Source organism: Dermacentor variabilis, chromosome 7 (assembly GCF_050947875.1).
Source record: "Dermacentor variabilis isolate Ectoservices chromosome 7, ASM5094787v1, whole genome shotgun sequence".
In the NCBI taxonomy this organism is placed as follows: domain Eukaryota; kingdom Metazoa; phylum Arthropoda; class Arachnida; order Ixodida; family Ixodidae; genus Dermacentor; species Dermacentor variabilis.
Genome location: NC_134574.1, coordinates 112,066,745 through 112,092,543, shown reverse-complemented (window position 1 = coordinate 112,092,543; position 25,799 = coordinate 112,066,745). Strand labels below are relative to the sequence as shown.

Below are 25,799 nucleotides of genomic sequence, written 5' to 3'. Positions count from 1 at the left end.
TGAGCAAACCTCTAACTAGCTATCGAGGAGGTACTACGGAATCAGAACAAGTGTCGTAGATGTAAGTGGTATTATCGATACGAAGATTGTCGACATTCACTTTGTAAGGACAATACCGTTCTCTGGCAAACTGAAGGAATTTCTTATGTGGCTGTGGAGTAGTAACCGAAAAATCTTCTCCAATAGAGACCCCAGTGTTTTTCAACTTATGTGTACTAGTGACAATTCCCTGATTATTCTTGAAAAAACATGAACTCAGCAATAACTGGTTTACATTTGTTTGACGCAAAATTTCCCAACCGGTGCGCACGTACATACTCACAACTAGCAATGGTGATGCGCAACTTAACTGACCACGGGGCAATAACTTTTCTTTTTCTGTTATTGAGCAGCTCTCTTTATCCTTATCTGGAATTTCAAAGAAAAACATATTGCACCGTCGGATTCAGTTTTCAGCTTCTTCAAGCCTTGGCACTACTCCCAGTTGTTTATTGCCAAATGAATCAGTAGCACGGTGAGAAAAGTTGGACAGTGTGGGGATATAAGGAACAAACTTTACCTCCAAAATGACCACTCCCTTTGAGCCAAGCGTTGTATTTCTTTATCGGTAGCATCTTTTTTATCACTCAGCTCCTTAATTTCAGCGATTAATGCATTTTGACCCACTTCTAGCCTAAGCACAATTTCAAGGACAATTTTAGGTGTGTGTTCGGTGCTAGTGCCAGGATTTGATTCAATATCACCCGAAAGCAACAACAAGCGTGCAGATTTTTTGCGCTACAAGAAAAGATAAACAATGTGCGCTGCAACTTATCAAATTCGGAGGGGCACGACACGACAATTTTAGACAGGATGCATCATAGAAATAAACAACATAGAAAAACAGCAACGGTAAAGGTCCCATCTTTTCAATGGCGTCGTAGCCAATGTATTGCGGGTCAGTGTCAATGAATGAACCATTTGCCAGCCACCAGTAGCCGCAGAAACCTAACTTGGCCCTCCTTGCACTTTTGGAAGCAGCGACAGGAATGCTTCGCCAGCACAGTGAAGCCAACGATCGAGAACCCACGGAGATCACGCACCGAGGAACGTAATCTGAAAAAACAGGCCCCGCCCTCCGCCAACGCTAAGCGTGCCATACTTTTAGCGATATGGATATTATCACGTAGTCGACACAACAACTTCATCTCATCTGCTGAAACGAACGGCAAGGAGGCTGGATCGGCTTAGGCTGCATCAGCTGGCATTGTCGTTGGTGTTCTGCGTCGCTGGCCGTCACGGCATGTCATTACGTTGTGGTCGACGTCGGTGGTCAAGCGCGGTCAATAGTACTAATTTTGCATGCCTGCGAGCATACTGGAAAACCGAAGGTGCCTGGCTGCCTGATCGTTGTGCAGGGCAGGCAACACGTCTGGCCGGAGTGCTGCTAGTACACTGATTAGATAGTTTGTGAGAATTGAGAAGGCCTGCTTTACGGCGACGTCGTTGCGCAATCAAAACGAAGACAGTCCACGTCGAACAGGCGTGCTCTCCGGCGGCGGCGTACGTCATCGCTTATGGTATGGTTTGCGACGATTTCTGTAGCCCCTGCGGAACTCCAAGTGATAGTTGGACTTCTTCCTTGACAACGTCAGTGCTGAGGCCACGTTAGGTTGACATGAAGGCAAGATCTTGCACAGTTCTTCGCGCACAATGCCCTGATGGTGCTTTGTAGCTCGTCGGAGGCTAGTTCTCAGATGGCTTATTGCAACGTGAGCACTTGGCCGTTAAATTAGGTACTGCGCATTTACAAAGTTTTCTCGATCGTTGTTGCCTCTGCAAAGAATTCATCTATGGTCTTCGGTGGGTTGCGGATCAGTCCGTCCAAAAGTTCTTGCTTGCCGCCCCGCATTATGAAGTGGAGCTTTTTTTTCTCCGACATTTCTGGGTGGGCGTGCTAGAAGACAAAATACATCTCTTCGCTGAAGGCCACGAATGTTTTATTGGGCATGTGAACTCAGGTTTATAGTAGAGCTTGGGTTCGCTCTTTGCGCACGACATGTTGCTAAGGTGGGTTATTCCTCGTACAATTTAATGATGGCTTTATTTCATGCGACAAACACTTAAAAAATTTGTCGTGAGTATTTCAGTTCGTAAATATAGCGACACTTTCATGCGTCTCCAGCCAGCTTTCCGGGTCCTCAAATGGTGATCCGCCCAACATCGCGAGCTCCGTACGTCGGGTTGCTGCAGCATCATCGGTATTGGTTAGGCTCGTGCTGCCATTGTAACGGCGGTTGTCGCTGTGCACTTCCTGGTCTTTACATGTAACATCTGTGCTCCGGCAGCTGTCTTTGCTGCTTACGGCCACCTCACTCGTCCTTGGCGACGTTAGCGTTGTCCTCGGGTGTCGGGCTTGGAGCGCGACTTTTCTGGGGCGTCCTCTATGTGAACGCGCTAGCAACTTAAACAGATGTCACGTAGCAGTGCCGGTGAAAAAACACAGGAGCAATACAGTCAGTAGCTTAACTTTTTACTCGGCGTACCTGTGTCTGCAAAAGCTAGTTACAGTTGCGGCGGCCTCACGCTCGCACAGCAGCAGCCAGACATCATTTCCCCCTTTTGACTCGGCTAAATATAATCGAGTTGTGTGGGGGAAAGGGAAGTGGTGCTTGGGTGCGCAACCGAACCCTAGAAGCTGGACGATCACTAAATAAACTCAGTTTTCGCTTGTTCTTCAGGAATGCACTACCCGCTTCTATCTGCTGATTTCCCGCCGTGCTCGCGTTCCGCAGAACATTGGTGACCCAGACGAGCAGCAATTTCTATAGACACACGTCAAGGCACCGCAATTCCGACACTTTCGGTGTCGACGTGAAACTGCCTCCATTTCGGACTGTGGATCCAGCATTGTGGTTCATTCAGTTAGAATCACAATTTCCTGCACGGCGCATCACAGCAGAATCCAGGAAATACGATTATGTGGCGAGTAGTCTGCCCCACATAAGCGAATTTCGAGATTTGTTCCTTTCCACACCAGTAGACAACGTTTATGAGGCGTTGCCGGGAACACTCATTCGCAGGATCACGCCCTTTGAAACCCAACGGCTGCAACAACTTCTCCATGAAGCAAACTTCGGTGACAGAACGCCAAGACAGCTGCTGCGTCATATGCAGCTATTATTGCAACTAATATGCAGCTATTATTGGGTAGCAAAGTGGATGGTCATGACAGCCTGCTGCTCCCAGAAATATTTCTCCAGAAAATCCCCCAACCTCAGAATGGTCATGGCTGCCTCAAATGAGAACGATCAATTCAAACTGGCCGAGTTAGCCGACAAGCTCATGGCAGTAGTTCCCACATCTGCCGCGGCCGTCACAAGCGAACCATCTCCACATGAGCAGCTTCAAGAGATCAAGAACGAAATCTCGCGTCTCCTGGATTGTGTGGCCACTTTCCATACCATGTCACGGTCAATCACTCAGTGCTCCGCAGTCGCCTATGAAACGCCAAAAACTGTTCTGGTACCATCGCAAGTTCGGAAAAGCATGTACGCAAATGCGTACCAGCCTGCGAGCTCTCGGGAAACGCCTCGGGCAGGCACTGAGGCCGACTAGGGCTTCTTCCATACAAGAACGTCGCTCAGGAAACGTCTTCCTAGCCAACCGCAAGAGCGGTTTCGGCTTCTTTGTAGACACAGGCGCCGAAGTGAGTGTACTTCCAGCATCGCCCGCGGACCGCAAGCACCCGAAGACATCACCTCACGTATGGAAACCGCTCCCTAACCGTCATTCGGAGCCTGCAGAGAACGCTACGATGAATTTTCAAAGTAGCCGATGTGAGTTTCGTCATTATCGGGGCGGATTTTCTGCGCCACTTCGAACTGTTATTCTACGTTGGACTGTAAGTCTATGTGATGCCCCCTCGGGCATAATCTTCATTGATCCGCCAGGTTCGGTGGCCTGCCAGGTTCAATAGGCAACATTTGTGACCGCACCGAAAAACACAGGCGAGCAAAGCTGCTCGGCGGTCAGTCATTGTCCATCACCACCATGCTGCGGAGCGTCCGTCCAACGCAGAGTGTTTCGAGCCCTCCCTCGTTCACGAACCCCGGCGGATCGTGACAATGGCAACGAGTACCAACCGATTGTCCCACGCCGCCTCGACGGGGAAACACCGCCGCCCATTGCTGCCGCCATGCCGCTGTTCGCAAGGCTCGAGCCGTTAGAGAGAGATATGTCTGCCTGGCAAGATTGCGAGGAGCAAGTCCGCGTGTTCTTCAGGGCAAACGACACACCCGATGCCAAACACCGGGGCATTTTCCAGGCCAGCTGCAAGACCCGCATCTTCACTCTCCTGCTCGATCATCTTAAGCCCGCCATGCGGCAAGTTAAGACGCTGGGTGAGCTGCTCGAAATACTGTGCTCGCTTTCCAACCTAGGCTCGTCCACACTAATGGAGCGTTTCCGCTTAAACAACTGGAGCCGCTGGGCAGGGGAGACCCTCGGGCAGTTCGTTGCTGCGCTACGAGGGTTAGCGAGTGCCTGCACTTTCGGGGACCAGCTTGGCTGCTCAGGGATGCTTACAAACTTCAGGGGTGCTTACCAGCAGCTGGTGCTCCATGATTCATCCCGGAAATATGCGACAATATCGACACTTTTGGTGTTCTTCCAGCACACGCGCTTACCGTTTGGCGTGGCCTCAGCCACAGCCATTTTTCAGAGGGCGATGCACAGCCTCTTCAGGAGCATGAGGTGCATGGCCGTGTACTTGGATGGCATGCAGTTACTGGCAGCGACGGCGGGGATCACCTGCAGAACGCAGAGAACGTCCTGGCACGCCTGCAGGACGGCGGTCTCAAGCTGAAGCTGAAAAAGTGAATTTTCTCAGCCCCAGTGTTGAGTACCTGGGAAATGCCATTCCACGGGTTGGCTCAGTCACGGCTCTCTGCAAAGTTGATCCTGTTCTCCGAGCGCCTAAGCCCCAGAACCTGAACGAACTTCCAGAGCTAGTTCGGCCTCACCAGCTTCTACAGGAGTTCCCTGCCGAACCTGCGGGATCACCTACAGGTGCCCGATCTTCTGCTTCGAGATGGTCAGCAAGGGGTCTGGAAGACGCAACAGGACCGGACCTTCCAGCGAAGAGACAAGCTAATCACCAAGGCTGCAGTGCTGGTGCACTTCGATCCCACCGAGCTTGTCGTCCTTATCACAGATGCGTTGCCGTACGGCGTGCGAGCCATCCTGGCGCACCAGGACAAGGATGGCCAGGAACGCCCTGTGTCGTTGGCTTCTCTTCAGCTCCATGCTGCAGAGCAACACCACAACCAGCAGGACAAGGAAGCCTTGGCCCTCACGTTCGGTGTCAAACGCTTCCACCAGTATTGTGTGGAATTTTTAGGCGGTCACAGACCACAAGCCGCTTTTGCGGCTGGTGGGGCCTGACAAGACAGGGCCCGTGTAGGTGTCACCTCGAGTGGTACACTAGATCGTGAAGCTGGTAGCTTCCAGTTACCACTTTGTTTACCATCAGGGAAAGGACCTGGGACCTGCTGATGCCCTGAGCCCCCATCCCCTGCTTAAGGTGCATTATGCTGCAGAACCTGGTGAAGTGTTCACGCTGGAGCACACGTACCCGGAGGTACTCCTTAGATCTTCGGTATCGCTTGCTACCAGCCGGGACCCAGTCCTTGCTCAGGTGGTCAAGGCAGTGTCCCGTAGATACGAATTGGTTCAGCAAGCCTACAGCCAAAAGGCTGCCGACCTGAGCTTGCAGCAACGCTCCCTACTGTGGGGATCGGAAGTGGTGATCCCACAGTCTCCGGTCCAGGGTCCTGCAGTTGCTGCACGCGGTCATCCTGGCGTAGAAAATACCAAGTTGGTGGCCCGGTCTCATCTTTGATAGTCTAGAAAAGTACATCACTCACGTGGTGCAGAGCTGTTAAATCTGCCAGATGCATCAGCGGATCTCACGTTATGTTGAACTAACGCCCTGGTCGAGCCTACATGTGGATTTTGGGGGCCCTTCAGGGGCCATTCCTTCCTGGTGGTAGTGGACGGCTTTTTGAAGTGGGTGGTGGTTCTACCTGTCCCCACTCCTTCAGCAGGCACGATCACTGCAGCGCTACAAAAGTTCTTCTCCACTCAGGGCTTGCCGCACGTCATCGTGTACGAGAAGGGTCCTGCTTTTGCCAGGATAGAGTAGCTGACATGGCTGACAAAGGATGCGCCAGATTATGGTTCCGCCGTACCACCCTGCTTCAGACGCTGCAGCCGAGCGGGTGGTTTAAACCATCAAGGACAAGCTCAGGAAAAGCCAGACTGGGGATTTACGGACGCAGATAGCCAGGATACTGTTTCAGTACCGGACCGCACCCCACGATGTCACTGGCCGTGTGCCCGCAGAGGTCCTGCTGGGTCCAATGGTCAGGATACCCTCTGGACGTCTTGCATCCGGATCTCCGATTCACAGTGCTCCTGAAAAACAGCTGAAGCAGAAGCTGGCTGCTGACCAAGGGCGCCGTGCTAGGCCTTTGCTGGAATTGGGAGCTCCAGTTTTCGCCAGGAAGTTCCGTCCTGGCGCGTCCTCAACCACCGGACAGGTGTGCCTTTTGCCAGCGCATCATCACTGTTCGTCCGCATGCCAGGTGGGGCAACGTGGCACAGACACGCCGACCATGTTAGGCGTCGCTTCGGGACCTGGTTAGCACCATCTACTGCCACTTCAGAGTTCCAGCCCGGAGGAGGACTAGCGGCAACATCCGTTGCTTCTGGCGAATCGCCACCCACCTCGGAGGCGGCAAGCGTTGCCAGTGGTGCGGCGCCCGTTGGGTCAATGTCAAGCGTGGCACCATTCACAAGGCCGACCAATGCGGACCCTCCGTATGGAGCGAGGTTCTCAGGCAGCACTTGTCGTTGCCACACCAGGGCCGTCAACACCGGTGCCTAGGCAGAGTACTCGACTGTGCAGGCCGCCAGACCGCTGCTCGCCTGGATAGCCAGTACACCCGACTTGCCGGGACGGTGGCCGAGTCTTATGCTCGGAGCATGGACGTTTGTTCCTCTTACTTAACAAGCAAACCGGGGGTAAGCGGATGTAACAAGCATATGACGCCCGCTCAGGGATAATCTTCGTTGGCCTACCAGGATCGGTAGGCAACAACGGTAGGCAACACCGACGAGTACAGCTGCTCGGCGGTGAGTCATCGTTCATCACCACGACGCTGCGGACCGTGCGTCTAAGGGAAGGTGCCTGAAGCCTTCCGTCATTCACGAACCCGGGCGGATTGTCACACTTTGTTACCGACCCTTTGTTGGGTCAGTCAGCCAATCGAAATATGCGGAGTCCTTGTTCAGCATTTTCAGGAGCAGGAAATGTAGTGTGTCTGCCAAGTTGTGTGATCCCTAGCATTAAATTAATTAAAAGCTGCGGATCAAATAGTCGACGTTCGACATAGGCATATTTTATGTGGGTAGACGTTGCGTAGCGACATACAGCTCTGTGGCATGTGTTGGCGCAGTTCTGTATCACTGTGCAACAATTCCATTAATCTGGGTGCGGTGATTTCTTTACATATACTACTTTGTACGCATCACAACTAAATAAAGAAGACAGTGCTGACCAGGAGCCAAGGAAACACTGATATTTGTCAATGAAATATTAGAATCTTAGAAATGTAGCCCATTATCATCGTTCGGTTGGAATAGAAGAATATTGCAGGTGCATAGTTTGGAAATGCCATGTTTCCAACCAAAACAAAAATTCCAGATTGTCTTATTTCCGTTCCTCTAAAGTTGTTAGCCATAGTATGCACACTTTTAAATTATTATCCTGAGAAAAAAAGTACTTTATTTCAGTTGCAAAATTGCTCTGAAATGAGCTGCAGTTCTTTAAGCAACATCAATGAAAGGTTAATTTGTGAATCTGTCAATTGATAGAATTATTTTTCTTCGGGGAAGCAAGAGCATGGGAAATATGACAATTAACACTGCAAGAACCTCAAACAGTCAGCGTAGTACTCAAATCAAGAAATACAGGCTCTACCAGCGAACACTTTCAAAATTTTTTAAGGTTGGCTGTAGCAGCTAGCTGAACGCTAAAAGATTTTTGAAAGTGGTTGGTGAAAAACCCCACATATATATATATATATATATATATATATATATATATATATATATATATATATATATATATAAAGGGTGTTTGACCAAACACTTTCAAAAATCTTTTAAAAGTTTTGTGTGCATAACGATATATATATATCAATTATGAGAGTGGTCACTTGTCTTCAACATGGTTGCCACGGTTTAGCATGGGAGACCAGCTTACGCGCACATAGCGACATATTTTTTTTCACAATTATTGGTTCATGCACAGAGGCAGACCGAATGCTATTACTGGGCGAAGTGGCACAAAACGCCGTCAAAGATATCTGGGTTCTTGATAACTATATTGCCATGAAGAATTAACAGTGGCACCTTGGCGAGACGGTCGTTAAATAAAGGCGGCCACTACGAAGGTGTGCCTTAACACTATGCATTTCTTCGTTCAGGATTTCATGTAATCACTCCTCGACCATCGCAGTCGTCCGCTGCAGATGGGTAAGGTAAAGATTATTAACTGACTCAACAGTCCTAGTAGCGAAGCTTGGCAAAAACATAACACAACACTTTGGAGGATGGCGATGTGTTAGAATGGTGCAATACAGTCATGGGTTCGATAATTGCTGTATTCATACTGCATGTGCTACAACAGGTCGGGGATCACGGAAGCGTAAAACTTTCCGCAGTACCACTTCACTTAGAAATATCTGCACACCATCTTGTGCGGGCTGACGTATCGTCGCAAAAATTACTTCGAGGCTCCAAAGCAGCGTACAGATGAGAATGCCCACACATATTTTCTGGGATTTTGCTGGACATCTCGTCCGACCTGGATTGAGTACCAAAGGATTGCTTTGGTACTCCGTTTGTCGTGGATGAAGTTCCGAGCAAGATAGCAAGCTTCATCGGCTTTCTTTCCTTTTGAAGATATCAGCAGCGTTTATTTTCGCGAGGCCCTTGTTTACTGGAAGCACAGAGTTAAAGGAGTCGTGAGGCGACTTTCGGAGCATACATGCTGAGACATCGCCGATTTCGGGGGAGTCTTTGGGCTGCATCCTCGTTTACACTCCCGTCCAATTTGTGCAAAATTGTCATATGCCAACAGCAACAGTCATTAGAGGCGAATCGTAGCATGTATCGCTACGTTGTAAATTAAACAGGTGTTTTGATATAATAATGGATCACCTAGTCTGCGTGTTCCGCCATTTTCCTTTGAATGTGGTGCACTCATACAGGCGCTGATGGCATGCATAGTATTGTCACGTATATTTGATAGGGAACTTCTAAAAGAGGCCCCAAAAGCCGAGTCGTTGAAGGGGGCAGCGCAGCAGCGACGAAAGACCAAGGTGCGAGCTGGTAAGCGGGCACGTTCTCGTCTTATGGGAGCAAATGTCAAAACCACGTAGCATTACCCGTTGTCCCAGAAATGCATCCACTCGATGCTAAACAAGCCGTTGGCGGGCAGAGACACTTCTTTGAGGATAATTCCAGTGGTCCAAAATCCATCACTATTATTGCGTGTGATATGGTTTTAACTGGACGACGTGCACGATCTCTGGCAGCGGTTGTCGGGGTCTTGCTGGCTGGGTGAATTCTGTAAGAACTTAATAGATGTCACTTACTCGCCGAAGTACGTTGCAAGGGCCAAAGTACCGACTATGAAGCTTTTCCTAAAGTTCTTTATATCGGACGGAGGTCTAAACTAACACTCGGTCCCCCAGTTGGGAGTGAGCATGTCGGCGACGGAGGTTGCAATGTCGCGCGTCAATACAGTGTTATTTCCTGATGTCCACTCGAGACAGTAAGCGTGCATTCTCGGCACGTTGCCCAAACGCTCGGTGTCTTCATCAAAACTGTCAGAATTTTCACATGGTGACATGGCTTCTAACACCGTTTGAGCTTTGCGACCGTAAACAAGAGAAAACGACGTGAGTCACGTAGTCTCTTGCGTAGCGGTAATATAGAAAAACGCGACGTACGGTAGTACCCCCTCCCACGTCTTGCGCTGCACTTCTAGGTACACCGATAGCACGTCGGTAGTCATTTCGTTAAGCCTTTCGGTAAAGCCATTGGATTGGTGAAGATAGGCAGCCGTCTTTCGCCGGGTGGTGTGTGTGCGGGCGCGTTTGTGTGTTTGTGTGTGTGTGAGTGTGTGAGAGTGAAAAAAATTATTGTAAGAAGATCCGGAGGCTCGACTTCTTAAGCCAAGGCCCATGTTGGCACTGACAGGCCAAGTTGTGCGGTGTAATTCAGTTGCTAAAGCTTTTTCTAGCCCCCTCGTCGTAAACACGGACCTTCGATCTGTGATGACACAGGTTGGGGCACCGTGACGTAGTTGGATGTTTTTTATCAAAACCAGTGCCGCCTCAGAAGCTGTGCCTTTAGGAAGAGCCTTTATTTCAGCATAGCGTAGTAAGTATCCTGTGGCGATGATGATGCACTTGTTCCCAAAGCAGACAACGGAAACGAGCCCAGCAGGTCTATATGCCGACTTGATTGAAGGACCTTCGAGGCGCCTCAAAAGGATACAGCAATCCCGCAGGTTTCACATTGGGTGACTCTCTTGCTGGCATTCACGGCAGGCTTGGACGCATCTTTTAACCCAACTGCCGACTTTCCGACAATAGTATGATTTTCGTACTCTAGCAAGCATTCGAGTGAAATCCAACTGGCCAAGTGCAGGCTCGTCGTGGCATGCGAAAAGGCTATCATAATGAAACTCTGCTGGTACGACCATAAAAAATGTTTTGTTGCTGGCAAGAGAATTCTTTTTTAAAAATTTCCTGTCGCAAACAAAACGACGACAATCCCCTGCAATTTTTTGAGACAGACGTACGTTGTTGCCTTCTAAATGTTCATTGATAAGTCTCAATACACAACGAGCTCGCTTCCATGTATACGTCTGCCTCACTGACGGTGCCGAGAAAGAGCACTGTCACTGTCATCATCAAAAGGCGCGCGGGACAATGTGTCAGCATCGTCGTGTGTGCCGCCTGACTTGTACACGATGGTCATGTAGTATTCCTGCAAGCGCAGGCTCCACCGTTGCAGTCGTCTAGAGGGGTCTCATAGGATTACCACCCAGCATAAGGGGGGATGTTCCGTCATGACCCCGGAATTGCCGGCCATCGAGATATGGTCGGAATTTTGCCAGAGCCCACATGACGGCAAGACACTCTTTCTTTATGGTAGTGTAATTGGACGCCGCTGGTGATAGGCGGCCACTGGCGTAAGCTATCCCCCGTTAGCCGTTCTCGTACATATGTATGAGCACCGCACGCCGACCGTGCTTACTGCGGTCGGTATGAATTTCCATTTCGGCTTCCTCACCCGCCCTGGTTGCCCATTGGCTACGGTATCGGGCCGCTGAGCACGAGGTCGCGTGATCGAATCCCGGCCACGGCGGCCGCATTTCGATGGAGGCCAAATGCGAAAACACCCATGTACTTACATTTAGGCGCCGTTGTTTAAATTCTTAGGTGTACTTTTTCATGAAAACCTCAGTTGCACACCGCAAATCAACAAAGTACATGCCAGTATGTCTAGATCAATTTCTGTCTTATATAAACTTAGGTCTCTGGTACCAAACTGGCTAAAGCTCCAGTTATATTATGCACTAGTTCATTCTCATCTCACTTACTGTCTCTTAATATGGGGTGCGACTTCAGGAACGAACCTTGAAAGGTTAAAAATTGTACAGAAGAGAGCTGTTCGCTGCTTAGAAAATCTGGAACCAACTGAACACACTGCGCCATTTTTTAACAAGCTTAAATTGCTTACAGTTAACCAACTGTTTAATCTGAAGCTCGCCTTGCATATTCGCAAGGAAATTGCAAATGAATTGAGTAGTTATATGGCTCAGTGCTACCCTACTAATGTTCCCTATGATCTCCGACACGAGCGATTTAGAATACCGGCATTCAGAACCATTTACGGTAATCAAACATTGATCTACCTTATACCTAACCTTCTTCGCAACAACAGTTATATCCATGAACTCTTTGAAAAATGTACTTCTATCCGCAGTTTCAAGAAAAATGTTGCAATGTACTTACTATCTGGTACTAATCTGGTCCTAAATAAGTTCTTGAGTTTCAAAAAAAAAACCTTTTTATTGTTCTATAACCTCTGCGTTCTGCTGCATTTTCTAACAGTTGTACATGGCTAGGAATGCTTACGTTACATTTTGTATAACGCTTGAACAAACTTTGTACTTTTTAATATGTTGCCATTTATGTACGCGTTTGTTCTTGTTATGGTTTATTGCTGATGCATTATTGTGTGATTCCGTTACTCAACTTAAGATGCCTGATCGCGACGTTACTTCTGTTCATGAAAATCTTTTTGTGGCGCTTTAATGTACAAAGCCATTGTTTTTCTTTTTTTATTCTCACTGCTTCTGAGCAAATGTATGGGTGGAGGGACCTTAGTCAGGCAGAGTTCATCTGCCTTTGGTCCTTTCAACCCAGGCAATGTGTGTCTGAATAAACAAACAAACAAACAAACAAACGTTGAAGAACCCCCGGCGATCAAAATTTTCGAAGTGCTCCACTACGTGCTCCCCCATTATCAGAACGTGCTTTTGCAACGTAAAACGGCATTATTTATTTTAATTTCGGCTTCGTCGTCGAAAAGCGCAAGAATATGGGTGATGCCGGGGATATCGTAGCTCTGTGAAAGCCGCTTTCTGACAAATAAGTGGTTCAGCAATTTTGCAAAAGAATGCGTAGAAAGTACCTGCAGTGTGCGCACAGTTCCAGGAAACGTCGAACGCTTTTCTTGTCGGTAGGAGTTGGGTAAGCAGCGACAGCGGCAATTTTCGCGGGATCGGGATGGACGCCTTCCGTGCTCACGACATGTCCAAGGAACTTCAATTCTTCGAAACCGAAATGGCATTTCTTAGGATTTAAGGTAACGTTCGCTGATCGTATTACCTCGAGCACTTGCCGCAGTCTGTTAAGTTGCCTGAAAATACGACCACACCATCCAGGTAGGCGAGAACGGTTTGCCAGTGTATATGGGATAGCGCAGAGTCCGTCATGCGTTGAAGAGTTGACGTAGCAGGTCACAACCTGAACGGAAAAACTCGGAACTCGTACAGTTAATCCTGAGTGACAAAGGCTGTTTTCTCCAGGTTGCGCTCGTCTAGCTCAATCTGTCATTACCCACTTTTCAAGTCAAGGGGGTAAAATACTTGGCTCGCCATAGCCTGTCGAGAGAGTTATCTATGCGCGGTAACGCATAGACGTCTTTGCGTTGTGAGGATGCTGAGCTTTCTGTAATCAACAACGAAGCCGATAGTGTTGTCCTTCTTTAGCAGGACAAGCGGGGACGAACACGGACTGTTTCAAGGTATGATGATGCCATCGTCAGTGATCTCCTTGACTTGTTGGATTGCTTCGCGTTCTTCCTGCGAGACACCTCACGGCGGCAGGGGAGTAAGACGTGCACATTTGTAAGTAATTATCGCGTGCTGCGCGCGTGCCGTATGACTGATTTTAGACGATCGAGTGAAGAAGTCCTTGAATTCAGCCAACACTCCGTGCAGTGCCTTCTTATGGTCCTGCGACCGCTCGTTGTTGATGTAGAAATTTGTAACGCATTCTTCATCGCTGCCGCTTTCTCCGCAAGTGAAATAAATACTCGATGAGGTCCTTCAAGGCTTCAGCGTAAGCGGCGGCAGCGCCACGGAAGAGGTGTCAGTGCTCAAATGTGATGTTAGGGATCAAGACGTAAGCGCGGCCATCCCGAACGTGAATGATGAGCCACGGTAATTCGGAGGGAAAGTAGAATGGATACGTTGCACTCTGCGAGTACTTCGTCGGCACATGTGCACTCGGACGTTACCGCAATCATTATGCTAGCACAGCTGGTATTCTTACGCTGTCGTTAGAAACAATAAGAGTGACTGTGTGGCGGCAGCCGTCGCTTGTTGTCGCTTTCTTTGTAGAGAATGAAATACAGCGTTGCGTAGGTCGACGATGGTGCCATACTTTCGCAGAAACTCTATTGCAAGCTTTATCCACGGAATCATTTTCTGAGAACAGGGGGACTGATGAGAAGCGTAAAATTTTGAAGTTTATTCTGAGAAGCGAACACACTTCTCAGATGCATTGAGATGAGTTGAGACGCGTTGGTCTGAGTGGCTTACTACACGACCGCCAGCTGTTCGCAAGTGCGTCCCTGTCCAATGCGTAACAATTTTCTTTAAACTGTTTGCCGCTTTTCCGGTCATATTCGAGTAGTCAGCGCCTGTGTCTAATGAAGCAGCAACATTTGGACTGTCGATCAGCACAGGTATGTTCATTGAGAAGCTGTCTCCAGCCCGAGTCACCGTGTTGTCAAATCTACGTTGGTCTTTGGTGGCGTCGATTGGAGGTTTTCAGCACGTCTAGTGTAAGTGGCCTCGCCTCGAAAGATCGCCGATATTATTTTCCCTGGCGAGGGCTGCGAGGTTTCCTTGAAACATCCGACTGGTACCTCTCGAATAGCATGGATGTGCTGACGGCCATAGCGACTGGCGCGCCGATGACGGTGGCGCATGCTTTCGGGCGATAATATCATGAATCTCAGGTGACCGTTGTCGGAAACGGGTTCGGGGTGAATTAAAAAAAATCTCTGCAGTCCAAGTCGACGGTACTGCCACTCTTTGTAGACAACACCCACCTCCTCACACTGTTAAAGGAACAGTCGTCAGTCGGCCATGCGCCAATATTCCGAGTTACGTACGGCTGGTCGAGCGCCTCCAAAGTAAGGAATTGCGTGCACTGGACTGAAGCTTGGCATATGGAGTGCCGGCAGATAGTGGCGCTGGTGCATGGATAGGGTGCCCGAGTGTGTCGACATAAGTCGCACGCTCGTATTCGCTCGCGGTAGGAAGTGCCGCCAGGGACGGGACGGTGCCCTTTAAAACGTCAGCGTAAATTGTGCTTCGAGGTTCATTGGAAGTCGTGAACACCTGAAGTGGTGGAGCTGCCGGAAGTGCTGATTGTGAACGTCGTGTGCCCAGTGCATGCAGAACAGCGCTACACACGACGTTATCTACGAAGCGCGCTGAAGGCTGCTACACCTGATGTAGCTGTCGTAGCTGGTCCTGGAATACCGATCGAATCTTCTCTCGAAGCGACTCGACGTCAGTCGCGAGAAATGCTAGGCCTTTGGTAGCCGAGGAGAAATTCACTTGCCTATCGTACAGGGCCGAGCGCTGGTTCAGGGTCTTCTCTATGGTGACGGTTTCGGTGAAGAACTCCGCAAATGTTTTGGGTGGACTACGACCTTCTTCACCAAAAAGCTGCTCTTTCACGCATTGCGTCAAGTGAAGCAGCCTCTTGTCTTCCGACATGGTAGGGTCAGCTGACCTGAAGAGATGCACCAAGTCATCCATGTACATAGCCACACTCTCATTAGGTTTTTGAATGCGATACTGGAGAGCCCATTCTGCTTATTCGCGGCGATCGGAGCTGGCCTAGGTGTCCAAGAGGAAGCGACATCACTCATGCCATGATGAAATTACATCATCGTGGTTCTGCAACCACGTGCGAGCACCGTCCAAAAGGCCGAGGTAGTCGTTTCAGAGCTTAGGTAAGTTGTTACATTCACTGAACTCCACTACGTACTTGAAGCCAGCCAACCAATCCTCCACGTCTTCAATAAGGCCGCCATTGAAGGGACTTGGCACGCGCAGTTTCTGGAGCGTGTAATGAGGAGGTACCAGCAAAGCCGTCGCAAGGTTAGTTGTGGTAATCTCGGATGTAGCATCATTCTCTTCCAATCGGGTCGTTTTTCTCGCTGGTAAAGGCTTAAAGTCAGGGGCCAATCACTGCATTCTCCGGTGGGCGCGGTGTACTGGCGTGAGGTACGGTGTCGAACTAGCGTTCCTGCTGTTGCAAGGTGTCTTCTGCATAGGACGAGGATACCTCGCACCTCCACCAGAAAAATGTCACATTTAATTGATAGACAACTCCTAAAAGAGGCCTTTAAAGCAGAGCCGTCGAATAAGGCAACGCAGCATCTTCTTCTGGGAGCAAGTGGCTCAAGCGGGTGGCTCAAATGCATGCAGTATTATGAATTCCTTACGTAAATTGCACGATCTTGGTGCTTTACTATATAATCTGCATCGTTTACTGAGTGAAAATTTGACTTCACAACGGTGCTCTCTATATAAAGAAGTCAGCTTAAATCACAGGACCCTGTCACTAAAACAGCCTACTGTACGCATTCTGTTGGGCGTACGGAGTGCAAGACACCTGACTAAAAACACAAGCCGTGTGTTGACGACTGTACTGGTGAAATTTTCTAATATAACTGGACGTGAACGTGCACTTTTTCCCCGATCTCGTTCATGACGTCAATGTCACAATGAAGTAGACAGGCAATAAAATTTTTACGAAATATGTTAATTAGCAGACGGAAAGGAGGTCCGGGGGTAAGCCACAAGTTAGAATCAGCCGGCACGGAGTACAGCTAAGCGAAAGCGCGCACATCCTACTTCTTTCTCTGCCTCAGTGGCGCCGTGCTGCGAGCTTTCGCTGGGGCGGACGAAGCTCGCTGAGCAACCTATAGGAAGCTTTTATGGTAGTGCTTGAATTTGGCCACACAGACGACTTTGGTCCCATGTAAAAGCATATTATTTTCTGTCACCTTGGCGACGACATAGTTCAAGTCACTCAAGCGACTGAGTAAACGAATGGTTCAGTTTAGGTGGCGAGAAACTTGCGGTACAATCCCTTTTTGGGAACAGGTGTTGACAACAAAACATAGTCACCGGGAGTAAAGACGTTGGTGACATGCCGAGCATATAGTCTTCTTGTCTTTAGGATGAAAGAACTTAGCGATCGTAAACAGTTTGTCAGGCTCCTGCCGAAGTGCCTGAGAGCTGAGCACGTGTCCATAAAATTTGAGTTCGCTCAAATTTGAGTTCGCTTCAAGCTTGATGGTGACATTGACCTTGTTCATAGCTTCTAGGACGCTCTGCCACTATTTCAGATGTTCACAAACGCGTTTTACAATGCTAGAACGTCCTTCAAAGTGATCAGTCACATTTTCCATTTCAGCTCTTCGAGAACAATATCTATCATTCGCTGAAATCTGGCGATAGCTGAAGAGATGCTGAGCGAGAGCGATATGCATTCTCATGATCCGTCTGTAGTCATGGCTCTATCCTTGCCGTGGTCGCGCAAGTCGATTTCAAGATTGTAATATTGTCGATCATACTCGGCCGCCTAAGTTAAGCGCTATGGTCCCTGTATTTGACTCTGTTTTATAATCTAAAATTCTCTTTAATCGCCAAGTCTATGTGGACATATCGGTATCAAATGTATTAAACAATACGGGTGGCAAATGATGTTATTCCCACTTTCCTTCAGGTGGCCGATCAACAGGCACTCTGATTTGTTTCCATTCTCATGCCGTTAAACTTGATCATCAGTGAAACTGGAGCATGAATTTTTCTCTCTGACCAATCTCTGTAAAGGATACTGGCCGGTGCCAGTTAAAGAATGATACAATCAGCATATTGCTCATGTAACATGTTTGGAAGTGTACAGGTACCACCGCTTTCAATTTCGTTTCAGGAATTTTGGAGCTTCGCGTCAGAAAATGCTAAACGGTATTCTCGTTGAGTTCCTCGGAAAGTTTTCTAACGTATACAATGACTACATAATCATGTAGAGACGCATGTGAGAAGAAAGTTGGAAACGCCTGTTGGGCGTTTTAGAAGCCCTCATCCTCGAGAACACAGAAATTAAAGAAACGAATAAGCAATCTTTTCAGAAGAATACTGCTTTAATATAAAACTAAAACAACAAAACAAGAATCTGCGCAAGGGATGAAAACACTCGCCTATCCAAAGGACCTAGACTCCCTCCGCGTTTACCTTTGTATCGTCGGTTGTTACCGTGTGTTTATTAAGGATTACGTTGTAAAGACAGGACGCCTCGCTAAGGTGACGCAAAAGGATGTGCCCTTCGGACCCTGCGAAGTGCTCGAGAAAGCATATGAGTACCTTGTTGAAGCTAACTTATTGGATGGTGTCGGCTGCGCCAAATATAACGTAGGAGTGAAAATCCACCTATTTTTAAGAGATCTATCTTAACCGCTTCCTTCTCTTTCTCCTCTTCATGTTCTTCTTGCCTTTTCAGTCCTCATCTTCTTCGCCGGAACTTCACAACGCCTACTGCTGGAATACAAATTCAATAAATTTAGTGTATTAATGTAAGATTGAAATTGCCATTTTTTACAGGATGGAACCAGTCAATACTTTCTTATATCTACACAATGATAAAGGCCTTCACACAGCATGAAATCGTAACATCGCTACACTACCTGGGACAGAAAAGAAAAACTAAAGTAGCAGAAGTGACATACGTTGCACCCTATTACCTCAGTATGTAGGAAAACATAACTAACGTAATGTGATGTTTAGGCGAAGATGAAGAGGGCCAAAGAGGCAAGCCGAACAAGCAGAGGAAGAGAAGGAAGGGGTCAAGACATATCTCTGTAAATAAGTTATTGCGTTTCAATTCGGATTTTATAGGCATCACTGCATGCAGACTTGGGCGTTTCATCGACTTGTATAGTGATTAAGAGAACGCATTCCATTAAAGCGCCTGCGTCTATTTTTAACATTTGCGTCATTAGCCGCTAATGTCACAATCCGCATAGAACCACATATGTGAGGAACGACGTATATCGCTGCCAGTTTTCTATCCGTATCATCAAGAGAACCTTCTGAACTGGGTGTCCAGTTGTCCATTCTATTATTAATACCTATCACAAATTGTCCTCTTGCGTATTGCTTTTCGCTGCGTATGATGCGCATAAAAAGTGACAAATGTAGAAATAGTTTTTGTGCATAATGTTCTTACAGTGGGTGTAGTGAACAATGATAACTCGAGGCTTGAGTACAAAATTAATAAAATCCTGCCTACCAATATGCTTGCAGTAAGAAAAAAATTCGCCTATTGGAATAGACTTCAAATCATCATACGAATAAAACTAAAAGAAACCGCCTATGTCAGCTTTTCTTTTGGATCAGAAATAATCGACTGCGTTATGAGAAATACTTCAGTGTGGTCGTCACCATGCTGTTTGCTTGTTTGTCCTTCGAATAGTTACTGACGAATACAGTCCATCTAAGAGGAAGACAATCGTTTTGAGGTGGCTCAAATATGAGGGGATCTTTGAAGAGCTACGTGATCGCCGTAAGTAAAAATACTAAAATATATCATTCCACACTGTATAGCGAAAGTCTGTAATTTTGATACCAATGTGATTGCTTAAAACATACCTTTTGTTGTTTTTTTATAGCGCGCTACCACGTTCCCTTCTGAATGAAAGAATATTCAACAGGTAACCAGATGGGACATTAGAATATAGGATGATACCTATGATTATGAAAGAACAGATAATTATACATGCATAAGACGCAGTGTAAAGCATCGCTGAGCTGGTACTAAAAAACTGCGTGGTTTGCCTAATGGGGATATGCCGACTTGAACAAGGTAGTTTAGAAATGAAGCTGCACGCATCAACGGGATTTTCTGTAGGGAAAAGTTTTCTTTGTGTACATTTACAGTGCTGATCTAAGGGACGCTTGACCGCTGCGAATCATGCAAGCTGCAAAGTAGAAGCTACGAAATAATGCTTGGAAATCGTAGAAGCTGCAGGTGCTTTTCATCAATAGGCGTTCCTAGGACAAGCGATTGACAAGAATGTATAGCATTCGATTTGGAGTAGTCTTCTGCTCTTCATTCAATTCAGCAAAGTAAGGAACCACACTATTTGTTGATAACTCATAAATTCTCATGTAAAAAAACTACAAAATCCCAAAATCATTGAAATAGAACAAATAATGCTTTCATATACTGCCAATCCAATCTTTAGAGCTGTGACTTTCTTATGGCAATCTTGATTTGTGCTTTCTGTGGAATCAGAAATAAACTGCCATATCTATCCAGAAGCAATAAATCTGTAGAACAAATCTGAAATTCCCGCTAATGCTACTTGCGACATATTAAACGAACCTGTAAGGACAACCCCCGAAGAGTGACAAGGATTCGGTTTTATTCTGTCCTTTTCTTTTATTCCTAGATGTTCTCCCAACTTCAAGTAAAATTCGAACTTGTTATTTGGGCAATCGCACGTGGAACAAAAAAGACACTTCATTGCTAATATGGGTGTGTTACTAATTTTCATGGCTGTATAATTTGCCTTCCTCGGTTATGCTGAAATATAAAGCAGCTGGGTAGGCATCAAATATGTCTTCTGAAGCGTTCTTTGTTTCAACAATGCTTTGAATTCTTTCTTGCTTGACAAACTGGCGGTTCAAGTTAAACAAAGTCCTTCTTCTTTACGTTATACCTTTAAAAATATAGTTTATCCCAGTTCGACTCTTTGTATCTCAGCCTCGTTTCTTGTACAGAAACTCAGCAACGCGTGCTCTTATCCTTACACCAGCAGGTGAAGCTGCCTTCAGCGACCCCTATCCCTATATCTCTGCCCCTAGTAATATCTGAAAGCAGAATGACTGCCTGCCCTTTTGCTTTGGAGCAGTGTGAGGCAGCTTGTTCTGCAGCACGTGGCTCTCTCAAAAGAGCCGCTGAATCGCGCAGTCGAGCTCTTCGCCCTATCTCTTTGGTATATCCTCGCTGCTCTGGCACTCCCTTATTATTACATAATGTCTTCATGTGGTCCATCTGCTATATTTCTGTGTTTACAGACCACGGGATCACAGAAAACTTTCAATTCACGCGCAGCCTATGGAAGAAGCCACTAAATGTGTTTGCGACAAATTCGGTTACATATTGTAGTAGAAGCAACAAATGCAAATACCAGGCTGCGTTGTGACACTGCTAAAATATTCAGCTTTCGATCAGATATCATGCTCTGCAATACAGTCTGGACGGGTGCATGCTGTGTTTCCTGGATAATAATGGCAGAACGTCACATACTCCATTGCTCGTGTACTTTATCCAAAAATTTTCCGTATCTCGCCGAGGCTGAGTTCAAAGCCCCAATCATTCATTTATTATATCTTTTATCTTACGATATTTTTTCAGGATACATTCTCGCTGGGTGAAATTGAATATTGCTTTTGCAGGTTATCTGCTGGTGGTTATGAAGCGCAGCCAAATACATTTATTTACTATTCTTCCTTTCAAGAAGATGCATTAGATAGCAAGAGTGTGCGCTCGATGTCAACGAATTTCACGACACGTGGACGACATCAGCAGTGACAAAATTTCGATGAATGTTTGTACATCGCCTCCTACTGCAAAGAATTCAGCACCAGCACTTTCAAGAGCTTATCGCGTACGCATCCTTTGACAAGCTCCCCCAGCAGCATCCCCTAGCAAGCGAAAGCTGTAAGGCCTTGTACGTAGGCAAATAAACCTCGCAGTTTCGCGCGATAGGTTAAGCACTAATTGTGATAGCAAATTATTTGATAGCGATACGAAATAAGGATTGTAGTTTTATGGCCCACATGCACTGGCACACATTTGCCTACTAACTAACAACCACATAATACGTGACCGCGACTGAAGAAAGATGTAGTAAGAAAAAGACGCACAGTGACAGCTCTGTCTCTCTGTGTGTCTGTTTCTACGTCCTCAGTCAGTCGCGCGCACATACTAGAGAATGGTTTCCAACCGACTAGCCCGCCAATGCTTTTTATCTCAATATAATTAGCACGGTGTCTTGCGCTCAGGTATACAAATACATATCTCGCACTATGAGCGCGGAAACTCGCTGTCGGAAAACTGCAGTGGGGAATCGCGGCAGGATTAGCAGTCGAATTGACCATCGTGCATCTCTCGCTTCAACGCGAACGAAATTTCAAAAGCACTGATCATACGAAACTCACCCTGGTACGCTTTTACTGGCACATACAGCATACAGCGCGCTGTGACGATTTATTCGCCCTTGGACTTTATGCGGAACCTAACGGCGCCGGTAACTGTGCTGGTAGAAGTGAACTTGGGTTGTCGAAATACATGAAGAAAATCTTATGATAGTGTACATATAGATGATTAGAAGATATTGAGCCATAAGGAATGATATGAAGCAAAAAATAAAACAAAGAATCCCCTTGCACATACTTAAGGCTCCTTATAAAATTCAAGGCGCACCTTTAAATAGGACACAGCCAACTTGAAATTTCTTGTGCGCAAACCTAAATTTGAAGATGGGCGAAGTTGAACTCTTTTAGGGGGCCAGTTTAATTTGTGAGGGGACCAACTTAAATGTGGAGTTAGGCAAACTTCAATATGGGAATCGGCCAACTTGATATTCGGGGTGAACCTACACAATTTGGAGGCGGGCCAACATGAAATTTGAGTGTGGACCAACTTGAGTATGTGGGGTGGCCAATGGTTTAATTTGACGTTGCTGAGTGTCCTTCGCGTTATAAGCACCTTGCGGGAAAGCGAGCACGTTGACACACTTGACGCGGTGTCAGATCTGAACAATTCGACTGCATAATCAGCAGTATTTATTATGGGCGTCACCATCGTGTTTCCTTGTTTGTACCTCGAATAGTTACTGCCAAATATAGACCAACTACGAAGAAGAGAACGGTTATGAGATGGCTCAAACATGAGGGCATCCATGAAGAGCCACATGCTCGCAGCAATCAAACATGCTGAAAATATATCATTCCATTCTGCGTAGCGAAAGTCTACAATTTTGATAGCCATTGGTGGCTTTAAAACATACGCGCTGTTGTCTTTTTATAACGCGCTCCCACATTCGCTTCTGAATGAAAGAATATTCAGATGGTATTTTAATGGGTCAAAATGATATAGGATGACATATGAGATTATGAAAGAACAAATAATTACACATGCGTTATACGCAGTTTGCAGCCTGGCTGAGACACTACTAACTACCTGGTTTACGTAATGGGGATAAGCTGACGTTTACAAGGTAGTCAAGTAATCTTGCTCCGCGCAACAAGTCCATGTTCTGTAGAAAAAAAGTTTTTGTTTTCTTTAAGCGTGCTGATCTAAGGAATAATTTACCGCTGTGAATCGTGCAGCCTACAAAGTTGAGCTAGAAAATCAAGCTAGAAAATCGTTAACGCTACAGGTGCTTCTTATCATTGGCCGTCTGCAGAAGAAATTATTGGCGAGAAAGTAGAGCATTTCATATTGAGTAACCCTCTGCTCTTTATTCTATTTGACAAAGTAAGCAAGCACACTATTCGTTGATAACACACAACTTTTCACATAGAAAAACTACAAAATCATATAAACAGAGCAAATATTGCTTTCATTACTGCCAATCCAAGGTTTAGAGCTGTGAATATCTCGAGACAATCTTGATTTGTGGTTTTTGTGGAATGAGATATCAACTGCCATATTTATCCACAAGCAGTAAATATATAGAACTAATGTGAAGTTCTTGCTGATGCTACTTGCGATATACAAAAATCAAGCCGTAAGCCGAATGGCCCTAAGAATGACAGAGGTTCAGTTTTATTCTGACCTATTCCTTTATTTCCTTCTTGTTCTCTGAATTGCAAGTAAAATTCGATCTTGGTATTACAACCATAGCATGTGTAGTAAAAAAACAGGGACACTTCATTGCTAATATTGGTAGGCCACTAATTTTCAGGGCTGTACAATTTGCCTTTCTCGGTTATGCGGAAAATTGAAGCTGTTGGATAGGCTGCAACTGTCGTCCTCTGAATAATTATTTGCTTCATGAATACTTTGAATTCTGTCTTGCTGGCCAAACTGGTGGTTCAATTTAAAGAATTCCTTCTTGTATAAATAAGCCAAAAACATTGTTCATCTCACTTCGCCTTTTTGCATCTTTGCATCGTTTCTTTTACGAAAGGTCAACAACCCGTGTTCTCGTCCTTGCACCCACAATTGAAGCTGCGTTCAGGGACCCCTATTCTCTGCCACTAGGAGTACCTTAAAGGACAATGACTCCCTTCCTTTTCCTTCGTAGTAGTAGTGTGAGGTACCTGGTTGTAGAACACATGGCTCACTAAAAAAGCGTCCCTGAAATGTACAGTAGAGGTCTACACCCTTTCTCTCTGGTAGATCCTTGCTGATCAGGCACAGCCTATTCAATGCAGTAACTTTCGTTTGCTCCGTCTTCTATATGTGTGTTTACTGACCACAGAATATCAAGCAAATTTCAATTAACGAGCAACCTATGAAAGAAGACATTATGCGACAATGTATGCGACAATGTTGCAAGAATATCGTAATCAAAGACCGAAATGCTAATACCAGGCTGCGTTGTGACCTTCCTGAGATATGCTTTTGGTGAGATTTCGTTCTCCGTAATATTTTGTGGACGGTTGTATGTTGTGTTTCCTCTATAAAAACATCAGACTTTCACGCATTTCAATGCTACTGTACTTCATCCAAGAATGATCGGCATCTCGCCAAGACTGAGTTTAAAGCACCAATCATTTATGCTATATATTAGAATACGACGTTTTCAGGATACATGTTCCGAGGGTGAAATTACTGCTAGATATTGTTATTAAATGTTATCTGCTGCTGGGTATTAAGGGCAGTTAAATATATTTATGCGCTATTCTGCATTTCCACTAGATGCATTAGACAACAAGAATATGCGCTTGACGTCAACGAAATTCTCTACAAGCGGACGACATACGCAGGAACAAAATTCCTATGGGTGTTGGTACATCGCCTCCTTCTGCAAAGAATTCAGCGCCAGCATTTCGAAGAGCTTAATGCGCAAGCATCGTTTCACAAGCTCCCCAGCCATAGCACGCGAAAGCTGTAAGGCCTTGTATCTAGGCAAATAAACCTAGCAGTTTCGCGTGAAAGGGGAAGCCGTAATTGTGATGGCAAATTAATAGATAGCTATACGAAGTAAAGATAATAGTTGTTTCTGCCATACACACTGCTAAACATTTGCTTACTAACTAACAATGACATAAAGAGTGAGCGCGACAGAACGAAGACGTAGAAAGAAACGGACACACAGCGACTGCGATGTCCTTGTGTCAGTTTCTACGGCCTCGGTCACTCCCGCGCACGTATTAAAAATGATTTAAAAGCAAGTAGCCCGCCATTGCTTTTTATCTAACCTAACAGCCGCGGTGTCGCGCTCGCCCAGGTAAACAAAAACATATCTCGCTCGGTGAGCGCGGAAACTCGCTGTCGAAAAACTGGAGTATGGAATCGCGGCAGGAGTAGCAATTGTGTTGACCATTGTGCATCTCTCGATTCAGCGCAAACGAAATGTCAAAAGTACTACGCGTACCAAGTTCAGCATGGCACGCTTTCACTGGCACATACAACATATAGCGCGCTGCGACGATTTATTCGACCTTGTATGTTATACGGAACCTAACGGCCATGGTAACGCCGGCGGTAGAAATCAGCCTGGATATTGCGTTTAATTGCTATAGCAATACAATGTAATAATACTTTACACGTAGACGAGTGGAAGATTTTAAGCCATGAGCAGCATTCTAAAGCAAAACAATAAAAGAAGGAGAATAGCCATGTACATACATAAGGCTCCTTACAAATTTTATGATGAAGGTCATAATAGGAGTGGGTCAATTTGAAATTTAGGGTGTGCAACCTTTTATATGGGGTTGGGTGAAGTTGAAAATTTGTAGAGGGCCAGTTTAATTTGTTAGTAAACCAGCCTAAATGCGGACATGGGCAAACCTCAATGTTGTTGATGGACAACTTTAAATTTGGGCTGAGCCTACATGA

The 25,799-nt window shown here is 46.4% G+C and overlaps 1 protein-coding gene across 1 annotated transcript; it reads left to right on the top strand.

Annotated features, from left to right (window-relative positions):
• Positions 1 to 4,177: 4,177 nt before the first annotated feature.
• On the top strand, positions 4,178 to 6,184 carry LOC142588790 (uncharacterized). Its single transcript, XM_075700609.1, has 5 exons — positions 4,178 to 4,382; positions 4,766 to 4,856; positions 5,016 to 5,367; positions 5,513 to 5,856; positions 6,010 to 6,184. Exons 1-5 carry the CDS (start codon positions 4,178 to 4,180, stop codon positions 6,182 to 6,184), a joined length of 1,167 nt encoding a protein of 388 aa, XP_075556724.1.
• Positions 6,185 to 25,799: the final 19,615 nt, after the last annotated feature.

Excerpts from the sequence above, each read along its gene's own strand:
- LOC142588790 (XM_075700609.1), top strand. The coding sequence starts at position 4,178 with ATGCCGCTGTTCGCAAGGCTCGAGCCGTTAGAGAGAGATATGTCTGCC. Across the intron at positions 4,383-4,765 it reads GCGGCAAGTTAAGACGCTGG|TTACTGGCAGCGACGGCGGG; the intron begins GTGAGCTGCTCG and ends GATGGCATGCAG. Across the intron at positions 4,857-5,015 it reads CTCAAGCTGAAGCTGAAAAA|GAGTTCCCTGCCGAACCTGC; the intron begins GTGAATTTTCTC and ends CAGCTTCTACAG.